At 38.5% G+C, this 24576-nt stretch overlaps 1 protein-coding gene across 15 annotated transcripts in view; it reads right to left on the minus strand.

Moving 5' to 3' along the window:
- phldb1a (pleckstrin homology-like domain, family B, member 1a) overlaps window positions 1-24576 on the minus strand; it is a 46554-nt gene that overhangs the window by 8487 nt on the left and 13491 nt on the right. For 3 of the 15 annotated variants that reach the window (XM_084114224.1, XM_084114223.1, XM_084114216.1), the window contains exons 4-20: window positions 24218-24388; window positions 20272-20397; window positions 16487-17694; window positions 10842-11078; window positions 9798-9935; window positions 9339-9476; window positions 8585-8713; window positions 6780-6935; window positions 6538-6648; window positions 5550-5636; window positions 4980-5099; window positions 3679-3798; window positions 3216-3374; window positions 2822-2965; window positions 2445-2537; window positions 561-630; window positions 185-404 (exon numbers count right to left, since the gene is read on the minus strand). In XM_084114224.1, the coding sequence (XP_083970350.1) occupies window positions 185-404; window positions 561-630; window positions 2445-2537; window positions 2822-2965; window positions 3216-3374; window positions 3679-3798; window positions 4980-5099; window positions 5550-5636; window positions 6538-6648; window positions 6780-6935; window positions 8585-8713; window positions 9339-9476; window positions 9798-9935; window positions 10842-11078; window positions 16487-17694; window positions 20272-20397; window positions 24218-24388 (3427 nt within the window). Of the gene's footprint in view, window positions 1-184; window positions 405-560; window positions 631-2444; window positions 2538-2821; window positions 2966-3215; window positions 3375-3678; window positions 3799-4979; window positions 5100-5549; window positions 5637-6537; window positions 6649-6779; window positions 6936-8584; window positions 8714-9338; window positions 9477-9797; window positions 9936-10841; window positions 11079-16486; window positions 17695-20271; window positions 20398-22141; window positions 22383-24217; window positions 24389-24576 lie in introns of those variants that run through there. The other 12 variants (XM_084114229.1, XM_084114228.1, XM_084114218.1 and 9 more) reach the window with 8 other exon arrangements.

Here is a 24576-nt window from a genome sequence, read left to right on the forward strand (position 1 = left end):
CAAACTTTGAAGATGAGAAGAATAGCATGTCTCTTTGTATGGACGTATGTGTTGTCATGGAAACAACCCAGGAACTATTCTGGGAGGAGGATGAAAAAACATTTATGGGGAAATTGGACAGCGTGACCCGTTGTCAGGGGAATTGGAGGCAGAACGAAGGGTTCCCTTGACAACTGCATCTCACCTTTCAGGTGAACAGGCGGAGTTGTTGCCGGTAGATACGCTGGTCTCCACGCTGTCGGAGCTCTCCAAACTCAGAGTGTCATACGTTGACTCTCCTGCTGGGGGTGCTTGGTGGTGCAGAATGGAGTGGTGTACCATGGGGGGTCCTGAAGGTGGTGCCCCCCAGTGGCTGAGCTTAGGATCCGTAGGCCTGATTCTGGAATCATCACATGTATAGAGCCCTGGAGAAACACACCCAGAGCAGATCAATAAAATCACTGGACTATACAGTATGTCTACAACCATCTTTAGGTTACATGTAGCTGTGTTAGCAAAACAACATTAAATTATTCAACACATGCTGTTTTGCAGTCTGATAACAGTGAGTGATGGACTACCTCTGCCCTGTAGATCTAACTGTCTCCTGGAGTCTAAGTCCAAATAAGCAGGAGATAGGTCTGGGAGACTCTGAAGATAAAACAGAAAAGATAAATAGAAAGTGACACGTTTGAAAACAATACATGTGCAGTTATAATGGAGCTACAACAGGTTTTCAGTTGGGCCAGTCTTCATCTGTCTGTCCACGCCACATTGCACATTCTAATATTTTAAGGATTAAATGCGCATCATACGCCACACTTGTCTTTGAAGTAAGTGCACAACACCAAGGTTAAATGTAGTCCAAATAATGTGTTAACACGCTGAATGAAGCTAAAGCCTGGCCCACACTAAAAGATTCTTATCAGATTTTCAAAATGTGATAGACCACAAACATGACGATAAAAAAAAAAAAAACGTTTTGTTCCAATAGTGTGTGGGTAGCACACCACACATGAACAGATTCAAACAACCAGATTCCCGGCTGTGAACACGGGAAATATCGCAAAATTATTAGCGATGTTTTATGGGATTGTTGCTCTTTCCTATTTAAGGCGCCTTTCAAACCACTCAAGGTCACCATTCAACAAGTAGCAGCAATAACAATATTAAAACAGAAAATAACAGTAAATAACAATGGCAATAAGAAATAGCAATAAAAAAGTACTAGATTTGAGTGCACAAAGTAATCATGGAAGATAAGCAATTCTGAATAGATGAGTTAAGTTTGACTTTAAATTGACCTAACAAGTCTGAATTACGGATGTTGACTGGGAGAGAATTCCAAAGACGAGGAGAAGCATGGCTAATGGCCCTATGGCCCATGGTGGTTAGGCGAGCAGAAGGTGTATGGAGGAGACACAATGAAGAGGAACGGAGAGATCGAGAAGGGGTGCTGTAAGAGATCTGAAAGGTAAGGTGGAGCGAGGTTATGAAGAGATTTGTAAGCGAGGAGGAGAATTTTAAATTCAATCCGGAATTTGATAGGAAGCCAATGTAGCTGTTAGAGTGATGGGGTAATATGTTGAATAGATGGACACCACAGCTAACAGAAGGCGGCTGGGAATTACATTTTTTTTTGGTTTGAAGGGTATGAAGTGAACCAGGCATAAGGACTACCAGTGATACCAATATCGGATAAACGGTTCAAGAGAATATTGTGTGAAATTGTGTCAAAAGCTGCACTCAAGTCAAGTAAAACAAAAATAGATAAGAACCCGGCATCAGCAGCCATCACTAGGGCAGTTTCCGTGCTATGCTTAGAACAAAACCCTGACTGAAAACACTCATACAAGTTATTATTACTAAGGTGAACATGAACCTGTGCTGCCACTGCTTTTTCAAGAATGTTTTAAATAAATGTAAGATTTGAGACGGGACGGAAATTATCTAGATTGTTAGGGTCTGCACCAAGTTTCTGAAGAACTGGGGTTATGGCAGCTATTTTAAAAGATGATGTAACAATGCCGGAGCTAAGAAAAGTGTGAATAATACAAGTTATAAGAGAAGAAAGATAAGGAAAACAGGCCTTTGAGCAGTGCAGTACAGGTGTGCGGGAAGTGTGTCAGGAGGTTTCAGAATACGGTTTACAGTTGAGAACAGTGCTTTAGTATTACCATCTCCAGACTCAATTAAATTACTTGTTTTTTTGTCCAATTATCAAATACTTCTTTGCTTCAAATCAAGGTTTGTAATGTGAATCACCTCGTAGCAGGTTGGTCTGGTTCATGGCTAATAACTCTTTTTAATTTGTTTTCTTTTTTTTATCCCTACGGGAAAAATACTTCCACGGCTGCTGAAAAGGTGGATGAAAAATGTTGCGTTATATATTTAAGCACTGCAAAAGTTGTCTAAAACAATTGTAGACTACATATTGTGGCCTCTTACGTCATAAACCATCTTACTTTGGTGGGTGTGTTTCTGCCTGATGTGGTCATGGAAGGCAAGGGTGTAAAGGTGCCATTGGTCTGTCCCAGCTCTCCATCCTGCTTACAGATCTGACGACAAAACATCTTAGTGTTATTTATCCCTTCATCATTCATATCCTCCATCCATAATGACAACTATGGCAGCTTGCCCCCATAGCGAGGAAAAATACAACACCAAAGCAACCAGGCACCCGGCAATGTAGACGCTTTAATAAAATAACATGAAAAGCAGTACTTTTATGTAAACAAAATTAGTGGTTATTTCTGGATAGATTCAATCAAAAGGACAGAGAACTTAAGGACAGACAAAGGATGCAAGCAGAATAGAAGACAGACACATGAAGAGAGTTTACCTGCATAGGTTTACGTGAGGAGAGACACTTAGCAGGCAGAGGGGGAGGACAGCCATGACTGGACTCCCCAGCTGCCATGATTTCCTGGTACCAGCGCTCTGAATCTAGCCTGGGGATTGAAGGCCTACTCCATGCAGGCTGGGTCTGAAGTGCAGTCCAGGTGAAGGGAGGATAGGTGGGAAAAAGAGGAAAAATTGATACAGGAAGAAAGGAAAGAAGAGACATGCATTGAAAGTATGAAGTGGTATTTAGATTTAAAAAAGTAAAAAAAAAAAAAAAGTCTCAAAACCAAAAGCTCGAAATCCCACTTTATTCAACTCAGATTTCACATGGACAAGCCAGAGCTATGGTAAATACAATCATGAACACATCGACACCAGGAAATAACACACACCTCAACAGGAAGTGACTGGGAGGAGCCACACTGGGATGTGTGGCTGGAGTGGACAGGATCAGCGACAATAGCTTGGAATGATTGGACGGAAGATGTGGGGGAGGGGTCAACTTTAGGCATCCCGAACAGCTGGTTTAACTGACTGACTGTCACATACTCCTTTATACAATCAGCCCATCACACACAAACACAAACATAAAATGGAACGTGGGCATTTTAGGTGTAGAAAAGCATAAAGCTAGCATAGCAGAGGCAGAGGATACAACAGCAACTAAGACACTAAGACAACTGGGAAGAAATGAAATATAACAGTTTCAAGAGAAGACAGCCAGTGCGTTATTCTGACAGCATCATAAAAGAAAGCCACAAACTAGAAATAAATGGCACAGGAGAGGGAAACAGGAGGTGGAAAGGCAAGGAAAAGATTCTGTCATGGATGAAAGAGTGAGTGGAGGAGTCATACCTCACGAGGTGTGTCTGATGTTACAGCCAGCGGTAGACAGAGAGCGTTAGGGAAAGCAGTCTGAGCGGGGATACAGCCGTTCCCATACATCTTATATACATCAGAGAGTTTGAGGTACTCCTAAGCACGCACACACATCCATTCATCCGTACACACATCCACATCAGATATCAGTTCATATTTCAAACAACTCATGAAGAACTGCACCATAAATCTGCATGTACCCACTGGAAAAAGCACGCTTATGCCCAACACATCACAAACATGCCAAGCAACATCTCCAATATACACACATGCAGAATGCGTGGTACAGAATGTCAATGTCCGCCATCCCAGTACTACGATATGTAACCACAGCAATCCTCAATGGTCTAAAAAAAACATTCATGCTGGATTGAGGCAGACAACACCCACAATGTGCACAGTGAATTCTCACACAAAATGCAAATTATTTGCATTACAGCAACTATAGCTGTTGCCAGTACAATTAATGAATGCTCAACAAACAAACATCACATACCCAACAACTCAAATAAAATCCTGCAAATATTCAAGGTATGAAGGTATTGTCTACTGGTCAAAGGTTTGGGGTCACTACGATTTTTTTAAAGAAATTATTTTTTTAATTGATTTAGCAAGGACACATTCAGGTTCCAAAGTAACAGTAAATACTCAAAAGATTTATATTTCAAATAAATTATGTTCTTTGAACATTCTATTTATCAAAGAATCCTGAAAAAAATGATCACAGTTTCCAAATATTATGCAGCATAAACGTTTTCATTGATAATAATAGGAAATGTTTCTTGAGCACCAAATCAACATTATCATTAGAATTATTTCTGCAGTAATTTCTGCTGAAAGTTTAGCATTACCATCACACGAATACATTTTAAAACATATTAAAAAAGAAAAGAGTTATTTTTAATTTGTAATAATATTTCACAATATTACTGTTATTTGTAATTTTTACACCCGCACCTTGGTGAGAATAAGAGCCTTTTTTCAAAAATATTTTAATAATCTTGCCGCCCTCAAACTTTTGAACGGTACTGTAGGTTATGTTCATACACATCAGTAGGGTTGGGAACTGAGAACCGATTCCACTAACGGTTCTCACACATGCATTCTAACAGAATCATTAGTGGAACTGTTAAGAAACTGAAATCATTAAATTCTATACAATTTCAATCCCTTCTCATCAGCCACACTGTAGTAACATGTTCATTATGAACGGTGAAATGACAATGTTTTTGTTAGTTTGTAAATCCCCCACAGCTGTCCTGGGGTAATGCTTTTACCTCCTGTTGCCTGTTAGAATATATCTGAGTGGTGGATCTTTGACAACAAGAAGAAGGGAGCAGAGAATTCTGGGAAGGGAGCTCATCAAAAAAGTCAGGTTCATTGATGTAAAGCACTTCCTGTTTTGAATATGAACACCGAAGTCAGAAAACACCACAAAGACAGTTTGTGCACAATGTTGCGCAACCCATGCCAAAGAACATTTTTATGACATTATTTGTCTTATATCAAACTTCTTCAGATTGCCTCTACATATTTTATGGCTGATCAAAGAGGCATCGATATAAAGCGTATCGCTGATGGCGATAACCCAGAAAAAAAACATGCTCATTACTGCTAAGCAGGAGTGGAGAGGATCCCTACAGACACCACCACCATCAGAATGTACACAACGATTCGGTTATTTCAAACCAATGCACTAAATACTGAGATGCAGCACAGATTTATTATTATACTTATTCTTATAGATATAATCTGTTTACTAGACTAGACAGAGATAAAAAGAGTTTATTTGGCAAACAAAAACAGGTCAATTGGCCATTGATTAGTACAGTCATGGCTGGTGTTACCTCCTTCGTGCTGCTAGGCTTGGAGAAAGTCTTTCCACCAGTCAGGATCTGGTATCTCTTCTCCAGGGCAGACAGTCTCTCCTTTTCCTTAAAGAAAAATATATCAAGGGTCAGATTTACCATTAAGGAATATTCTGGGTTCAATATAATCATAATTTTTTTTTGTCATTTTGAGGTTTTAGAGTTTATGGCGTTACATTGTCATGTTGATGAAGCTGTAAAATTGGATATAACAAACTAAATTGAGTTGAATAATGACACTAAGTAATTTCATAATTGATCAATTTTGCAACATTAACACTGTGTTTTCCTGTTTATAACTTTGAAGCTGCTAAATAAATAAATGTGACAAAAAAAAGTTAGTAACCTATTTTTTTATTCTAAAATCTTGGTAACATATTGTCTTGAGTCAATGATATTGAAACAGAGTATATTAAAGTTGCTATGAAATGGAAATAGCAACAGATATTTTACTCCGTATTGCGAAAAAACGTATGGCGGGGACTTGGTTGTATCACTTGTTGCCACACAATCGATTGTGGAGGGGCAGGTATAAGCAAACTAAATGATTGGATCTAGGAAACCTCCCCAGAGGGAAGTCTGCCATTTTCATTGGAAGATCCAATTATGACATTTTAATCAAACATTACGAGTTCAAAAACATAAATTAATTAAATGAAATGAATGAAAAAAACAAACAAAATTTAAAAAATGAAAAATATACATGGATGAATTTTTCACAATAAGATCAATAACATATATTTACATAATATATATTTTTTTTATTTCATACCAACTTAAATGTTCCATTTACTTCCATTGTAAGTGTCTCACTGTAACCAAGATTTTGGCTTACATTATGCCCCAATTGTCATTGACTGTGCTTGTATTTTAACCTGGAATATTTCTTTAAGTATCAAGCTGTATTTCTGTGGTGATGAAGACGCTTTGCATAAAGTGAAAATAGAGATTAAGCTTTGTTCTCAACCTTGTGGAGCATCTGCAGGCCCAGTGTTCTATCTTTGGCCATCCTTTCACAATCCTGAGCTGCCTGAAGTCCAAGTTGGTTAGCATGGATCTCCAGAGCTGCCATTTTCTCCTACACAACCAAGAGAAACGTTTCAACGGAAGCCGTGCTCATTTGCCATTCCAGTCTGATACAGGACTCGACACTCATTACTGACTTTATGAGTCCTTTAATAGAACTGACCTGAGATCAGTGTCATTTACCTTCCTTTTGGCCACGCTCCGGTGATACTCTGCCTTCTCTTGCAACAGCTGCCTGCTGACTGTCTCCTTCTCCTCCTCTATGCCACTCTCTCGCTCCAACTGGCGGAACTCCAAATCCTCAAAGCGCTTAGTGGCCGACTCCAGAGCCTCCACCTTCTACACACACACACATGCACAGATGGACAGAGAGACGAACAGGGAGAGGGAAAGACAGAGGCAGACGAACAGATGGGAGAAACAAACAAGCAGACAGACAAATGTTCCTCAATGACATGCCGAAGAAGATCACTCTGTCTGCCAAACAATGTTTGCTGTATGGAACATGTTTTTTTTGTTTTGTTGTTTTTCTTAATGCATCTCCTGAAAAAAAACAATTTATACACATCCTCTGCTTGGTGATTATTGGTACAAAGATAAAGAAGAGTGAGGTGATTCGCTCAGTTCATCACCATATCAGTGAATTAGTGAGGAGATTTAGTAAAATAAGCACTAAAGCAAGAGTGAAAAGCAAAAGACACACATACAAATAAATGAATTTCATGCATTTTTATTGCCTAAAAGAGCAGAGGTGCATCATAACGATCACGGTTGTTCAGTCAGTGTGTAAACCCTTTATTGCCATGAGCATAATGTGGCTCGAGAGGGAGCGCAGACACACAGCCAACACACACAGCCATAGGATATTTGTGCAGTTTGTACAGATCCAGATTCTAACAAGCTGTCCAGTTAAGGCTGTTGTATCATATCATGTGATTTGCCCATTAATTGCTGGTGATACTGGAGGGTGATACATTCCAATAATTATTTTCATAGAGTGTCTTGTGTACAAATGGCATTATATAGGAGTAAATCTACATCAATATATTTTGCTGTTCTCTGATCATTTTCTTTGTTGCTATTTTATTTTATTTTTTAATTATAGAGGCAGGCTGACATTGGGTATTCAACTGTGCATGTTAATTTCCCTTTTTTATATTTAGATTTCCATTGTTTTAATTCACCATTTCCAACACATCAATCATCTTAGAATACATTTTTCATACTATGCATTATGACGGTGAAATACCGTTTTACTCTTTTATTTTTAATCTATTTAAACAAAACAGTATTGTAATATCAGCCCAAATTTTTGTATTGGTGTATTACATTTTATTTATTTATGTATTGGTCTATTTATTAAAGCTGTCATGGTTAATGTGTTAAATAATATTAATTAAATGTTTATCAGTTACATTTATAAGTTACAAATTAAATTATCTAAATATAAATATACATAATTTGACAGTACAACTGTTTCATGGTTTTTTGTCTTATTTCTAAAGACTAGCAGGGAAAAGAGAACCACCAAAAGAATCTGTGTTCTTGTAGCAGGGCTTTCCTTTATGCTCCTGTAAACGACAGAGAAAGGATTTCTTAATAGCCAATGAATTTATAAATTTGATCCACATGGGACAATTAACAACATTAAAGTAATTTTATTGAATTTCATTTAACTACTATCAAAGCTATTATTAAATATGGTGAGCGAAAAACACCAAGGCCACTGGACGGATGGCAAAACAAGATTTGTTATAGAAAAAATACTTCCTAATTATAGGGAAACTGAGAACTCGCAACTAACTGTGCTAACTCATTTAAAAAAAAAAAAACATGAGACCAATCGCTATTCATTTTATATTTTAATGTCCTGACAATCTAGCTATACTTTCTTTCATTGCTCCTGCTCCTCTTTGAAGTGAAGCGGATGTATATGTTCGATAATCGCTGTGACTCTCACGGCACTCAGTATCAAATCGCACACTGACCCTGGTCAGTTGTTCCTGTAAGTGCTCCCTCAGTGATTCTGGGCATTTATGAAGCTGGCCCTTCAGCTCACTGTACGAATCCCTCAGTCTGGCCAGGACATCCCGCTCAGCTGAGACTTTTGCTCTCTCCTAAAAAAACATTACACACACGTAACATACACACAAGTAAAATACACACGCAGCAAGCCAGTGATGCCGGAGAGAGGGGAAAACAAAGAGGAAAGTGCTAAGATAAAGACACCATGCTGTGTTAAAACAGAGGTTTAGATATGGGGTTGCCATGGCAATCAGAGCCCATATTGCAGCAGACTATCTGAGCAGAATAAATATTCATACAGCAGTCAGTTGTAGAACATATAGTATTTACAGATAATATTGTATATTGTATCTCTATTTGACTGCCTTAATGGTATTTTCACCGATTTTAACATTTATTGATGTGTAAATTTACTTTCAATACATTTGTATTATACCTACAGAAAACTGACTCTTTTTTATGTTGTGGTCTGGAACAAAGCGGCTTTAATGTTTCATTGCAGATTTCATTACAAATTAATAGATTTTTATCAAAAGACTGATATGAAAGTGCCCATTGAAACATGCAATAAAGTCAGTGTCATTTGAATTAATAAAAAGTTAGATGTCAGACTGTTAGAAACTAGCATGGTAGTAAAGATGCATCCACAAAGTATTTCAGGAGAAACCAACAGGAAACAGGGAAGCATGCTTTATAGCGCGTGTTTGCTGTCGGTACCTTCTCTTTCTCCTTCTGAGTTGCATTTTCCACTTCATTCAGTTTCAGCTGAAGTTGATTGATGATCCCCAACTCTGTCTCCACTTGATCAAGCTCCGCCCTCCGTTCTCCCTGCAGTAATGCCCTCTCCATCTCTGCCTGCGAATAAAACGACACATTCAACAGTCTGTTCACTTCCATATGTTTCTGTTAACATGAAGAGCGCAGCTCTGCTGATCAGGCAAAATCCTGCTTTCACATCGATTTTAATATGCAACACCAAAGATTTTTTTTATGCATGACAGATGGTGATGCACTGATGTAGATGAAGACGACTAGTGATTGAGCAGGCTTTACAAGTTTTGATGTGAATATCTACATCTCTCGCTCTCATTCATGTGGTTATGATGGAAGTGAAGGAAGGTACATGTACTTCGTAGACACATCACACAGGCAACGGTCTGTAGGTTTAGGACTAACCTCCTGTCTGGACTCCTGTATCTGCTGTTCAAGGTCAGTGACACGAGTCTTCAGCTCGTCCACCCGAGCCAGAACCCTGAGCCGCTCTTCCTCCAGATACGCTCTCTCCTGCTGCCCCAGCACTGAGGAATCTTCATGCTGAAAAAGCATTTGTCAATTACAACAAATTGTGTTTGTGTATGTGTGTGTGTTGGTGAAGCCACTCAGACAATGTTTGCAACAAATAAACTCTACATGGCCCTCTAACAGTGACCTAAATGAATGAAAACCATTTTTATCTAAAGAAAGGGAGAGAAAAAGGCAGAGAGAGACATGTGTTTACAGAAAGAACAGAAGAAATATTCAAATCTAGGCGAATTCAAAAGGCACCAGCAGACCATAAGAGGTAAACATTTACTTATTCTTCCACATGAAGTGCATAGGAACTTCCACAACTACGAAACTGGATGTTTTAACAAAATCTCACATAAAACTTCAAATTATGGGCATATGCATAATAAAATGTGTGCGCAAATATGTCCTCATACTCATTCAAGAAGTTTTTGTTTTGTATATAATGAGGTCCAAAAATCCAAAAATGCAAATCTATTTTGCATTTTTCTAATTTAATTCAATTGAGAAATTAACGCAAATTTCGTAGTATTTATTAAATACTATATATGTTTAACATGTTATATATTTTTAGCAGATATTTTGCTTTAATGACAGCTGCACGTGAACTCCACAAGTTCATGTCAAACCTGATGATCATGTTCTCCAGCACGATTTGAGATCATCCAAAGAGCATCTTGTGCTTTAGTTGATGCAAGAACATCTGACCATCTTTACAAAAATCACATGATCAAATGTCACAAATGAACTTGTTTGACTAGTGACCAGGAAATAGCCCAGAATCTTTCATTTTTTCTTATTAATTATGTCACAATGTTTTAAAATGTTCAAAACCCAAAAAAGTCCTGTTTATTTAAATTCAGTTCAGGTATCAGTGTGTTAGACTAATAGTGGGAGTATCACTCATAGTGTGTGTGTGTGTGTGTGTTGTACCTCCTGGTGCTGGCTCTCAGTGCTGCTACACTCCTCTTTCAGGTTCTCCTCCTCACTCTCTCTCTGTCTCTGAGAGCTCTGGGCCGGCACACTCGCTGGGACAGGGCCGGGTCGTCGAACAGAGACCTCCTCCATACCCGGGAACTGACACGCCCTCCCTGCGTCCAAGCCAACCGGAGGATCACTCTTATTATACTCGGCACACAAATTCAGGATGGTCTCAAGCCTCTGCCTCTCCTAAAAACGCAAAGAAGGTTTTAGCTGTGCATACAGCTTTAAATGGCACAAAAACTCACACACAGGTCTAAAATGGTGTAAACACATGTAGTTAACAACACTCTTCTAAGAGCTTCAAGTCCGTATGTTCTAAACTAACTGCAACCTGACACCAACATTTCAAAGACCACTTACGACACTGTGTGCCTCCCATAACATCCTACAGCATCGCTAGCACATTAAACAACTCAGTATAAATGTAAAAATCCTGAACATCCGAAACAGTGCTTGAGGTCTCATAAAAATACTCTTTGTGAAAGTTTCCCTTCAACCCAGTTACTGACCCCCAAACCTCTGAGCACACTCAAGCGACCTCTCACCTGGCTGTGATAGTCAGCTGCTGCCATCACTCTACAGACACAGTGTGTGTGTGTGTGTGTGTGTGTGTGTGTGTGTGTGTGTGTGTGTGTGTGTGTGTGTGTGTGTGTGTGTGTGTGTACACCATCTACATACAGGCTGCCAGAGTCCCGGTCTTCTCTCGCAGCTCTAGCTGGACTAACTAGCGCTCTAGGCATTGGGGCTCATTATATTTTACATAGACAATACCCAGCTCAGCTTGGCTAGATGACACCAGTGACATTACTAAAATAGCATGGCAGAAAGCACAAGTAATCTACAGCCATCCATTTCAGCTACTAAAATTTTATTTTGATGAACTAAGGAATTATTTACACCAATAAAAGTCAAGACAGGCCTGAGACTCTGACCTCTGAAAATGCACACAGTACAAGATGAATACAGCATGTGTTTTATTTGTAACAGATTGAATTTCATGCTCTAGGTGTTCACTGTTCAATGCTGTAAAAGTCTTTATCACTGAGCCATTATCTCACAAGACCAGCCAATAGAATGTCTCGAAACATATGCTCTTCCCTTTTAACGAGGTCTCCCCTGTCAGGAGAGTGCAGACAGAGTGCTGGAACAAGTAAACGCTAACTGATGGGTAACGTAGCAACAGCATTCTTCTCCAACAAAAGAGTGTCAGCACAGCTGGTCTGCATGCTGAAGATGCCACGACACAGACCAACACAAAGCACAGAGCACTAAACCTTTGTGTGTAAAAGCAACTTTAAGACACGACTGTCCTCTATTTGGGCACAACAGCCAAGATGGTAAATTCAATTCATTATTAGGGGTTTAAACAAGGTAGTTAAGTCTAAATTGTATTCTAAAGAATTTGCTCTGGGGAAATTGTGTGTAAATGTCTGAAAACCAAAATGGAGATTTAAAAAATACTTTCCATCTTTTTTTTTTTCCTCTTTTTATTACTCTCTCTCTCTCCACACGCAAAATTTTCCAAGCATCGATATAAAATGTAAGAGGTGGTTTAAAGGAAGAAAAGGTTCATTTAAATGTTCTTGGACACATCTATGAAAAAATAAGTGTAATTAAAAACTGTACATCTATATTTAGGGTATACATCTATTAATTGCAATGGAAAACAGTGTGTTTAATATTTAAACTGATTTTTTTTAGATGTTTTTAATCTGGTAAACAAAGAAAAAAAGTTCTTTCTTTAAAAAAATTGGTGCCACATCGCCCTCATGTGGTTCAGAGTATGAAATGCTTCAGTTCTCTGTAGCTTCCACAGACACAGAAAGGAACAAAAGGCAATTGACCTTTAAAACTTCAGTGAGCCAGCAGAGACACACATCTTTATGGATTTTGAAGACAAAGTGCATGTGTTTGTGTGTGGTGTAAAACAAGTTATCTTCTGGTGCATTGTGACCAAAAAATAATAAATGCAACAAGTCATATAATTTTGCAGTTATTATAGTAAAATAAAACAGATTTTTAAAAGGGAGGTGAAAATACTTCCTAACGCTTACATCAAAGCCTATGAAATAATAATAAATTATTTGGCCAAATATTTGTTCCATGCATTATGCTGGTAGCCCACAGTTTCTGCTATTGTCCATGCATTTACACTTGTAGTTGTTCCTATTCAGCCTGATGTCATCTTTAAAAAGTTTGTGACAAAATGAACAGAAAACCACTCAAAAAATTATTTTTTATTGTATTATTATTATTATTTTTTAAATTATACTTTTATCCTGACAAATATGTATAACCATTTCCACAAAAATATTAAGCAGCACAATTGTTTTCACATTTGATAATAACAAGAAATCAGCATATTATTATGATTTCTGAAAGATCATGTGACACTGAAGACTGGAGTAATGGCATGGCATTATGGCTGCTGAAAATCTAGCTTTGCTACCACAGGAATTAATTACATTATAAAACATTAAAATAGAAAACTGTTATTTTAAATTATACTGTTTTTACTGCATTGTTGATCAAGTAAATGCAGCCCTGCGAGCATAAGAGACTTCCTTCAAACCCCAAACTTTTTAGCCTTTTGCTCAAACAATTTTTTTTTACAGAGTTGGGTCAACAACTGATGTCAAATGTAAAATCTGGTTCCTAAAGATCCACTGTTGTTGGGAATACGGCTGTCTAGAGAATGTGTGTGTGAGATAAAAGGTGGGCGGAGCACAGCAATGCTATCATTGAACAGAGAAGAAACACATTTTCAAGCCAACTGGGCCATGACCTAGAACGGAGTAAACATAGACACGTGAAGGGATTTGAGAGTAAATATGACATTACCCCACGAGCCATTATCTCTTGTCAGGATTAGAAGAAAAGATCAGATTCCAAATGCTTTTTCTAGATCTCTTCCCTCTCGTTTGTAATACACTTGCTTGCTTTTGTCTTTTTATCTTATCTCCCAAATGCTTTTCCGGTCAAGAACCAGATGAAATGTTCCCCCGTTCTCAGTGTAGATCACTCCTGCCCATAAGCCCAGAATGTGTGGTCACATGCGGCTTACAATAGCATGCTGCGAGGTCACACCTCTGAAATGCCATTTTTGAAGCTAGAAATCAATGTCTGTGTATTTGATGACATTAGGAAGGAGATTAACGCTAAATACAGCTCAGCTGTGCTTTAATGTGGCACAAGTCCTTTCAAAGGTGATACTAACCTGAGAGCAGCATTAAAAAGGGCATTGAGCTAATTTTGGACAAAAACTAGCACTACCTTTCTAGTTGCCACACCATTGGATAAAGCTGTGCTGTAACCATGACAACAGTGCCAGACAGACCAGAGACCATAGGACAAAGTTTAACCCAAACAGAGTGAAACGTGTTCATAATAAACCTAATGTTCCTGCCATTGTCTCGAAACGCTGACAAGAGACTGATATTATGGAAAATGACTTACTATCCTGTATTAATTTAGTTCCTGTCTCATAGTAAATGGCCTAAAATAGTTTTTCTCAAGGGAATAACAAGAATGTGTGGCAGCCACATATAATTAGGTTTGTGTGTGCAATGTGGATTGTATTTTTAAGAGAGGTTACAGAACTTCATCATAAAAATGCCATTAAGTGAGCTGGTTAGAGGCACAGAAGATGTATATACATTCAGGGATAAATAAGATGGCGAGTAAGAAAGAAGATGAATGGCAATTCCATATGGGAATTTGAGATGCACCCAAGCAATGTCTGGGGTTTTTAATAGGTTTAAATGAGAGAGATGATGTCTGTGTGTGGTTAATTTAGGGAGTAGAGAGACTAATGTTTAGACTGCGAAAGGAGGACAGTATGTGTATGTATGTGTGTGTGTGTGTGTGTGTGTGTGTGTGTGTGTGTGTGTGTGTGTGTGTGTGTGTGTGTGTGTGTGTGTGTGTGTGTGTGTGTGTGTGTGTGTGTGTGTGTGTGTGTGCGTGTGCATATGAAGAAGAGGGCAGCTCAAAGCACTGAGATTGTGTCGGGTAAATATAGTCTTCAGGAAGCCACACGTTCTGCACAAGCTTTTAAAAGGCCTCAGGAATTTACATCTGTGTGTTATTCCTGACTGTTCTATGTCTTGACCAGAAAACTCTCTCCATATAAACTCCACCCGCTCAACCTCCAGTGCTGAGTCCACTCCAAAAGCCAACGACACAATGACAAAAGCCTCATCACACAAATACTCTCATCAGTGCTCTAGAGCAGTCTATAGCTTCTCTATTTCATTTTACTTCCCAAAGACAAAAAAATATCCCTTTAATAATACCAGAACTTATACTTGGATTGGATTTGAATTGAAAGTGAAGAAACACAACATCGAGGCAATTGAAACAAATTTTCCCATTGAAAACACCACATCTGTGTACACACATATGGATCCTGTTAAAAGTTTGGATACTATTGACTCAATTTAAATTTCTCTCATTTGTCTCATGATCTTAAATACCATTTGATCTAAATCATGGTTTAAAGATGCATATTAAAAAAAAGCTAAAATATAAATTTGTTAAAACGATTCCATTTACACTTGCAAAACACACATACATATATATACATATATACACAGACACAATCTTCAATTCCTGCACTATAAGCACAGGAGTTCACGTCAACAAAAGCAACAGATATGAGCTGCATTTTATTTGTCATCAGCTAAATTCAAGATCAAAGACTGCAATAGGAGAAAGAGTAGTGATCAGCACTGGTAAGATGTAAGTACTGGTAATGTGTTATATAGCCTATAAAATGCTCTCGCACGTTTTTTTACTATTTCGGGAGGAGTAAAATTTACACATGTGGTTTCAACAACCAGATGCATTTACATTTGTCCAGTTTCATCTGGAATGCGTCTCAGACCACCCCCTGAAGTGGTTTGAGTGATCGGATTTAAATCTGTCTCGAAAGCGCTTAGGAGAGAATTTACATAGCTATCCGATCAGAGAAAATGCATGAAGTGACCTGGTGTAAAAAGGCCCTGATAGTTTTGACTTAACCCCGTTATTGGGCACTACATGATTTCCATACACTTCTGTTTAAAAGTTTTACACTTCTGTTTAAATGTTTTCAAAGTCTCTTAAGCTCACCAAGCCTGCATTTATTTGTTTCATTTTAATACATTATAAAAGTTTATCATTTTAAACATGTAATTGTAATGTAAATGTAAAAACGTGTCACTTGATCCTTTAGAAATCATTCTAATATTATGATTTGGTGCTCTCAAAAATTATTACCAATGTTAAAAACAGTTGTGCTGTTTAATATTTTTGTGGAAACCATGATACATTTTGTTTTTCAGAATTATTTGATGAAAAGAAAGTTTTAATTTGCATTATTTGAAATAGAAATCTTAAGTAACATTATAAGCGTCTTTACGGTCACTTTACTGTCATTTTTGATCAATTTTTATCCTTCCTGAATAAAAGTTTTTTTGTTTTTTTTTAAACAACTAACTGATGCCAATCTTTTAAACAGTAGTGTATCTCCATTTTTGTTATTTCATAGTTTGATGATAAAACTAGTACATAATAATAAACGAGTAGGTGCTGTAAACACACATGCTCAGACATACCAGCCTCTCCATTTCCTGCTCGCGCATCCTTTCCTCTCTCTGCCAGCGATGGTACTCCAGCAGGTCTTCCTCTTTGTCGCTGACCTCTGAAATGCTGTTCTTGCGTTCCCGTGTGCGCGTCTGGACCTGCCGAGGCTCCCTTGAGTTCTTTCTCTGGTTACGGGGACTAGTGAGAGGAGACGCCCCTGTCTGAGAGCCAAAAGCTGGGTTGAGACCACCGTTCTGCTTTCCGCCAGGCTGGTCCTTCAAATGAGCTGATACAGGAGATGGACTTCTGGCGTGCAATCTCATATTTCCTGCTTCTTCCTCTGCTGTGGTTCGTCGTTGGAGACGAGGACTCTCTGGTACAGTCCGGCCACGAGAGGTCAAAGGAACACCAGGTAGAGCTCCAGGGAGAACAGGCACCCCGAGGACACCTTTGCGTGATGCAGAGGGACTGAGAGGAGGAAGTTGACGCATACTACACAATTCTAGACCACGGCGGGACGACTGGGGACTGTCTGGAGGAAGGAGTGCGTGAGAATGGGACTGAAGACTAGAAGAATTTTCTTGGACCGATGAGCCAACACTGGATCGAGGGCTAGAAGATGCCGGTGAGGATGAGGAGGTGAGTCTGGCATTGACCTGTCTGCTTAAATCTCCAGATGCAAATGATAGTAACGAAGAGGAGGAACCGTGGGCCAGGTGTGGATTCTCACCTCTACGGTTTGTAGCAGGGCTTGAGGGGGTTTCAGTCAAGGCCTTTTGAAGCCTGGGACTTTCTTGATCCTTTAGTCCCCCATTGGAACTGCTGGCCTTGGATGCAAAAGTGCGTGGTTGTGGCACCGGGGGCTGGACGGTGTGGGTGTAGCTGGTGGAACGGGTATTAGAGGAGTCCAAATAAGCCCCTGGACTGCTAACCACAGAGGAGGTGGAGATGGGGGAGAAAGGAAGACTGGTATTTTCATAGCTGGAGCTTACTGACAAAGCACCAGGACTGGTTGGAGGGGAGACAAGACTGTGGCCACCCCCGTTGAGCATGGCAGACTGTGAAATGGGGTGGCAGGCTTTTTTATAGTGCTCAGATGAGGAAATCTGGCCTTCATCCATAGACAGAGAATTCATAATGTCTTGAAGGTCCTTTTCCATAGAGCGCACAAGAGTGCCATGTCCGGGACGAGATCGATCGTTCACAGGAAGGTGGTTTCCATTGAGCTGCCCATGGGTTTCTGTGGAGAATAAAAAACATCAATTGATTATCTTAAGTATTAATATATAATTAATATTTATCAAATGTAGAAGACTCATACAAGATATAGACCAGGTTAACAAAATGTAGGATATTTAAAATATATACACACAACAGTTCAAAACACTGAATACTGAAGTAATGGCTGCAGAAAATTCAGATTTGCCATTACAGGGAAAACTGTAAACTGTAATAATATTTCACAATATAAGTGTTTATACTGTATTTTTTATTAAATAAATATTTTTTTTTAAACATATTACAGACCCCCAAATGGTTATATAAAACCAAAAAGATTTAAACGCATTTAATTATTTATTTTCTATGAAGGTTAAAACTTACTTTGAAACTTTTTATCCTGCTTTTAATTTTAATTTTCTTTTAAATTAATTTTGTAAAAAATTCTCCCAGACCCATACTTTCAATCTTAAACTATAAAAATCCGGTTGTGAATTACTGCATTTTTAAAGCTATTATGATCTAAACAAACAACAAAAACTTAAGTCAGGCATCTATCTCTCACAGCAATCTTGCAATCACGTGAGGATTTGAAATGTCTACATTTAAAAAGTCAGAACCAGGAGCACAAGATCCTGTTTTCACAGGATTGTAAATGTTTGATCATTTACATTTATTCATTTTTAACATTTAGTAATTTATTTGTGATAAACACTTTAAGGGGGCTATTTTTTTAAAAAGTGTTATTTATGTTAAAAAATAGTCGCATATGTGACGTCATATTGTGACCGTTGCAGTGTGTAGAAAGAATTTTTCCACTCCACTCCTGATGTTGTGTTAAGGCAGGTTTTTTGTGTCAATTTTTTTTTGTGCAGGCTCTTTCATTGTATATAACAGTGTAAACAGCTCAATAACCCTTTTATTTAAAGGCTTAATTTATGTCCCGGTCCATTGCATTAAGATAGCAGGCAGTATCAATAATGTTGAAAATGTGATGTGCAGTCAAATGTCCTGGTGTGTATTCTGTTTAAACGAATGTTCTCACCAATACGCTTGTTGTGCTTAGTGGAGTTTTGACGTGTTTTATAGACATCTTCCTGCACCCCTGGTCAGAACTATATTTCACTCATACCACTTGTCCTCTACACCCATGCAGGACATGGCTGGGCATAATGCATACAAACACACACCTCCCCCTCTCTTACACATATGCTCAACTGGGTGTGTCTCTCAGCCTACAGACTGCGGATGGCATGAATCCCACCCTCGGCCCAAAGGTCACAGCAGACAGAGGAGAATAGAGCCTGAATTACAACATGACTCATTCTGCGCACTCAAGACCAGCTGAACGCACTCAATTCTGTTCACTCTTTGCAGCCAGGGCCACCGGTGCACTAACCACACAATAAACACGTTATTTTAGAGCTGTGGCACAGTGGGTAGAACATGTGCTCACATCACATAAGGCAAGTGACCCTTTTAAGGACATGTCATTTTATTTTAAACTATACAAGAAGAAATGTTTGTTACTGTAATTTTACCAATCAAACATGTAGATATTTAGATATTTAGGGTAATACACTTCTACTGTCCAGCAGTCAGAGCAGAAGTTGCACTGCAAGTTTAATTTTTTGAGAGGCCATCCAATGAGGCTTTTTTTAATCCAGTGATGAAAGTGGCTAAGAATTGATAAGAAATTAAATATTTTAAAATCAATGTGAAGCCTGAAAATAAGATGAATTTCATGAGAATATCAAACTCTGGAACACTGCCTGAATGATGGTTACAAATATAGATGTGGCAGAACATCAAAATTAATACAAACTGTAAATAAACAATCAACCACTAATTGCCATCGTGTTATAATGAATTTTAATTATTATCAAAATGTACAGTAAATTATTGCCAATTTCCCAAGTATAGATCAGTATCCTTACATCAGACCAAAGAACAAATAATTTCAATGTTTGTTTGTTTTTTACAGTAATGAATGAAAGAGCTTTAGGGTCACTGAGATAAACAATGATGCACAAGGCCGTTACCCCAACACTAGCCTCACAACAATGTGATATTCATCACTGTCACGTTCCTTTAAATGTCCAATTTGGTGTTCAAGGGTTTTAAACTAACAGGGTCAAAGCCAAGGTCTCTCAACAGGGGCTTTCCAGCAGTTGACAGAGTGCCTGAGGCAATTTAAATTCCCATTCTTTTCAAAGAAGTTGTTTCTCACTTCCTGGTTTCATTGCTGAATGAGTGAGAGCAGGGTTTAAAATGGGCAAAGATACAGCTGGAGTTTTCTCCAATAACATGGATATTAAAAGAGGCAGGATTAGGCCGAGTTATTTTAGGCAGATTTGTGTCACCTGAGCAGTGTCTGGAACTTGTTATAATTATCTAGGGTACAATGCCTCTCTGTGCCCCTTTTGCTATAACGTTTAGTAATTAAATCAACGGAACGCACACCATTATTTGCAAATGTAGCTCTTTCTTTCTTTTTCTGAGTGCCTTCAGCAACTTTAACTCCCCACAGCACAGTATCCAGAGCAGTTCTTATACTACCAGATTTTAGGTCAGTGTAATTTGGCTTCTGCATATATACCTGAGTGGTTCTTGTAGGTACTGGTAAATCCAGGGCTTCCACCTGGCATCAAGCTCTTCATCCTGAGGGCCTCCTCTGGGTGGTTAAAGCGGAAAAAGGCTGACTGACCAAAACACAGCATACACCCTGAGAAAAAGAATCATGTGTGGTAGATAATCAAAAAAGTGCTTTATGATGAAACTTCTAAATGAATTGGTTTTATTCAAGTTGACAATAATACTTTAAAAACTACTGGTGATATAGCCTAGATCAGTCTTTAATTCAGTATTTTTTTAAGGAATAAAAGCCCAAAAATGGAAACTGTTGTAATATTTGTGAAATTTTTCTGTGACCTTTTTCACCAACCCTGAATGGAGCAGGGGCATCTTAAATGCTTCCAAACTGATACAATTGTAATAATATCTTCATTGATATGACTTCATTCTTTCAAGGTAATCTAGTGCATCTGAATGAAACAAAACAAGGGTGTGGATGGAACAGTAAAGCCAAACAAGAAGCAATCAGTACAAGTCACACACACTGGCCAGAATCATGTCCTTCTTTACATGCTTTACTGAAACTCATATCATGGCTTATCTTGCCATATCACAGTTTGTCTGTTTGTAGCAAACACACATATACCTCCCATACATTCATATTACCTTGTCCTCTGCCCTTATGAAATTGCTGTGATTAATGGGACAGAGGGATCAATGCAGACTCAAAGTCGTCTGTCAAAATGCCAATGAATTATGACCCAGACTTCCATTTCATTATGAACATTGGCACAGAAAGCACAGAGCGAATATAAGATCAGTATGACTCATTGCTGTTACAGTAGAGTGGATGACAGGATATGACAAGCAACACTGTGTGCTCCATTTAATGCCATGCCGTTATTCAAAGGAAAATGCAGACCCTCTTTTTAACACTGGCTCACCTCTGTACCTATATCACTATGTCTTTGTTTCTGAATTGTCAGACTTTTCTAAATGAAATAGTTTTCCCTATTATGATGTCAAAGCTGAACCTACAGTGCCTATGTATTTTTTTCCACACGGGCACATACATGAAAACAAGATGTAGCCACATATTTATGAAAGAACAGACTGTAATATTTTAGGAATCAAACTAACCTTCTAACAATTCAGCACTAACCTTAATACTGGGTGCCAAAAATCACAATATCTATATCTGGTGGTTACGGGCCAGCCTGAGCATTCACTCAGAGAAATAAGTAAATTATGTAAATGTATAAAATATTTGTACATTTTGTAATCTTTATAAAAAATGTGGTACACAGACACATTAAATTACGTCAAAGCACTGACGACATACGATAACCTCTATTTAGGCTACACAACTAAAGACTAAACAATCACTCAGACATAGTGGCACAAGGGGGCAAGAGCGGTCATGCTGGGCATAATGAGATCAGAAATGGGTTTTGTAGTAATCAAGGAGATAGGACAGGATAGGACTGAAGTCACTTAAAAAGGCTGACATAGTTTTAATGCGTTTTGAGAGCGTTCTCAGAAAGTTCACGAAAGCATTAATAATAGAATGTGTGGAGAACATTAAATAATATTTCAGTTATCTCTATCATAACTCTCTATTTACATTATTGACTGAAAAATGCAAGTTATACGTCACGATACTAAGCTATTGTAAAGTTAGACTATGTTATATTTAACACAGTCAAATAGTTTAGATGTTTGAATAAAATCACTTAGTTCCATATGCCTGTCTTTGACACATTAACGAACACAGCGGGAATAGTAAACGGTGTTCGCTGGTTAATCACACTATACGATGGAATAGGCTACTAAACAGCAACTCTACAACAAGCAAATCATTTGTAAAATATTGAAGATAAAGCTATTTCACCTACCAGGTTTGGGACACAAACTCAAACTGATATCCAATCGATTGGAAAACGCTGAGAAACGTTAGACAGTGTGTTCGCGTGGAGCTCTCGCACGTCGCGCGGAGTAAAGAGCGATGAGCGCGTGGGTCTGTCCGCGGCTTTTGTGATGTAAATGTCAAGCGCTACGACAGCGCGTCCACTCACTGACTTCTATTACAACACAAAACAGCACAGCTGTCACCTGCCCGACTGTCATCGCCAGCCCAAAGAAAACGGACAAGCAGTTAATACAACAAAGTGTCCGACATCCGGGGAATTTAATACTTTCCTCCTGTGGCGAAAATCTGGACTTCGCGGATGTTCAAACTCTAAGTTACTTTTAATGCAACTCGAAATTTTAGCTAATATGAGAAGAAATGACAGGCATTAAGTCTATTCAGGACTATAGACCCCTCATTAAGATAAATTTATTGGAAGTCGCACGGGTGGCACGTTGGACAGCTGTCCTCGCGCCGGCTGTCTCAAGTTATTGTCATGCACACACAGATCGCGATCAGGGGGGGCGGACTGCAAATGAGCTTATCTGGATGACTATCCCTTCATCACTAACAGTCGAACTGGGGATAAATAAATTGCAAACGTCAAAAAGAAAAGCTTAGTTTTGCTTGAAATAAGCTAACTTATAGGGTAGGCTACATTTGTTTTACAGCTAACAAGATGACACATATTTGGAGAGAATTTTGAGAATCCAAATCAACAAAATATCACATTTCTCTGTTAGAATCACTCTTCCCCAATGTATAGAATTAGTACAGAGCAATGTGATTCAAGAGTGCCTGAAATAGCCCAACATAGTAGGGCAAGGTCAAGTTCTTCAAATGGAAGTTCAAACAAGCCCTCATCATTATCATCGTGCAATTTCCTGGCCCGTGTATAACACAAATACACACTGATGTGATTCCAAAGTGGACAGTCTGAAATAACTCCAAAGAGTAGCATAAGGTCAAGTTTTTTAAAGGGATATTCAAACAGACCCTTTATCATTACTAACACAAAGTGGTTACACAATTATATTTGTCTTGAAAATGCAATCTTATCCGTGCTAGAAATGGCTACTGCGTTATATAGAAGGTTCAGTGAATTAAAGCAAAGGCCTCTGTTATTGATGTGCAGGCTGAATCTATTGAATAACCGTCAAAAGAGTTCAAGGCAACCAGATGAAAATTAAAGTGAAAATCCCCAGAAAATTCTTACATAATAGTGAACCATCAGCTGGACACACTGTTCTTTCTTTCTTTCTTTCCCATTTTGTAACCTATTCAACATATTGAACTAATGCTGGAGTAATGAGTTTGATAGCAACTTTAAAGGGTTAGTTCACCCAAAAATGAAAATTATGTCATTAATGACTCACCCTCATGTCACTCCAAACCCGTAAGACCTCCGTTTCTCTTCTGAAGACATCTTAAGATATTTTAGATTTATTCCGAGAGCTTTCTGTCCCTCCATTGTAAGTCAATGGACGTGTCACTGTTCACGTCCATAAAGGTAATAAAGACATCATCAAAGTAGTCCATGTGACATCAGTGGGTTATTTAGAATGTTTTGAAGCATCGAAAATACATTTTGGTCCAAAATTAACAAAAACTACGACTTTACTCAACATTGTATTCTCTTCCGGTCTGTTTTCCATCCGAGTCCACATTGACGCACCAGATAACACGTCAGCAGCGTCTTACGTCAGCAGCGTCAATGTGGACTTGTGAACGCGGATGGAAAACAGACCGGAAGAGAATACGTAGTTTTTGTTAATTTTGGACCAAAATGTATTTTCGATGCTTCAAAACATTCTAAATAACCCACTGATGTCACATGGACTACTTTGATGATGTCTTTATTACCTTTATGGACGTGAACAGTGACACGTCCATTGACTTACAATGGAGGGACAGAAAGCTCTCGGAATAAATCTAAAAAATCTTAAGATGTCTTCAGAAGAGAAACGGAGGTCTTACGGGTTTGGAGTGACATGAGGGTTAGTCATTAATGACATAATTTTCATTTTTGGGTGAACTAACCCTTTAAAAGCCCATTGCTTACCTTGTGTGAGTCTGACAGGTTTGGTAACTGCTAAGCCATCCAATGAGCACTGATTTCCACAGGGGTACAGGGTAATGGCTCCCCCCACATTTTCAATGTAGCAATGCAGAGCAGTGACACCGGGACCCTGAATATTAATGTCTGTGTTCCCATGGCCAAGTGTAGTCTTCCCTGCAACATGTGATGGAGATTTGTTAATACTGATTATTGCTACATTACATACCTACTTTAAATAGTTTCAAGAATTAGAAAAAAACGCTTTTTTTTCATGCATATGAAATGCTTGCAACAAAAGGACACAGGTTTAACAAAGACAGGACAGCCCCCCCACTCCGAGTTATTTCATTTGCAGTGTCTAT

The sequence above is a fragment of the Abramis brama genome, assembly GCF_963993115.1.
Source record: "Abramis brama genome assembly, chromosome: 5".
NCBI lineage: Eukaryota > Metazoa > Chordata > Actinopteri > Cypriniformes > Leuciscidae > Abramis > Abramis brama.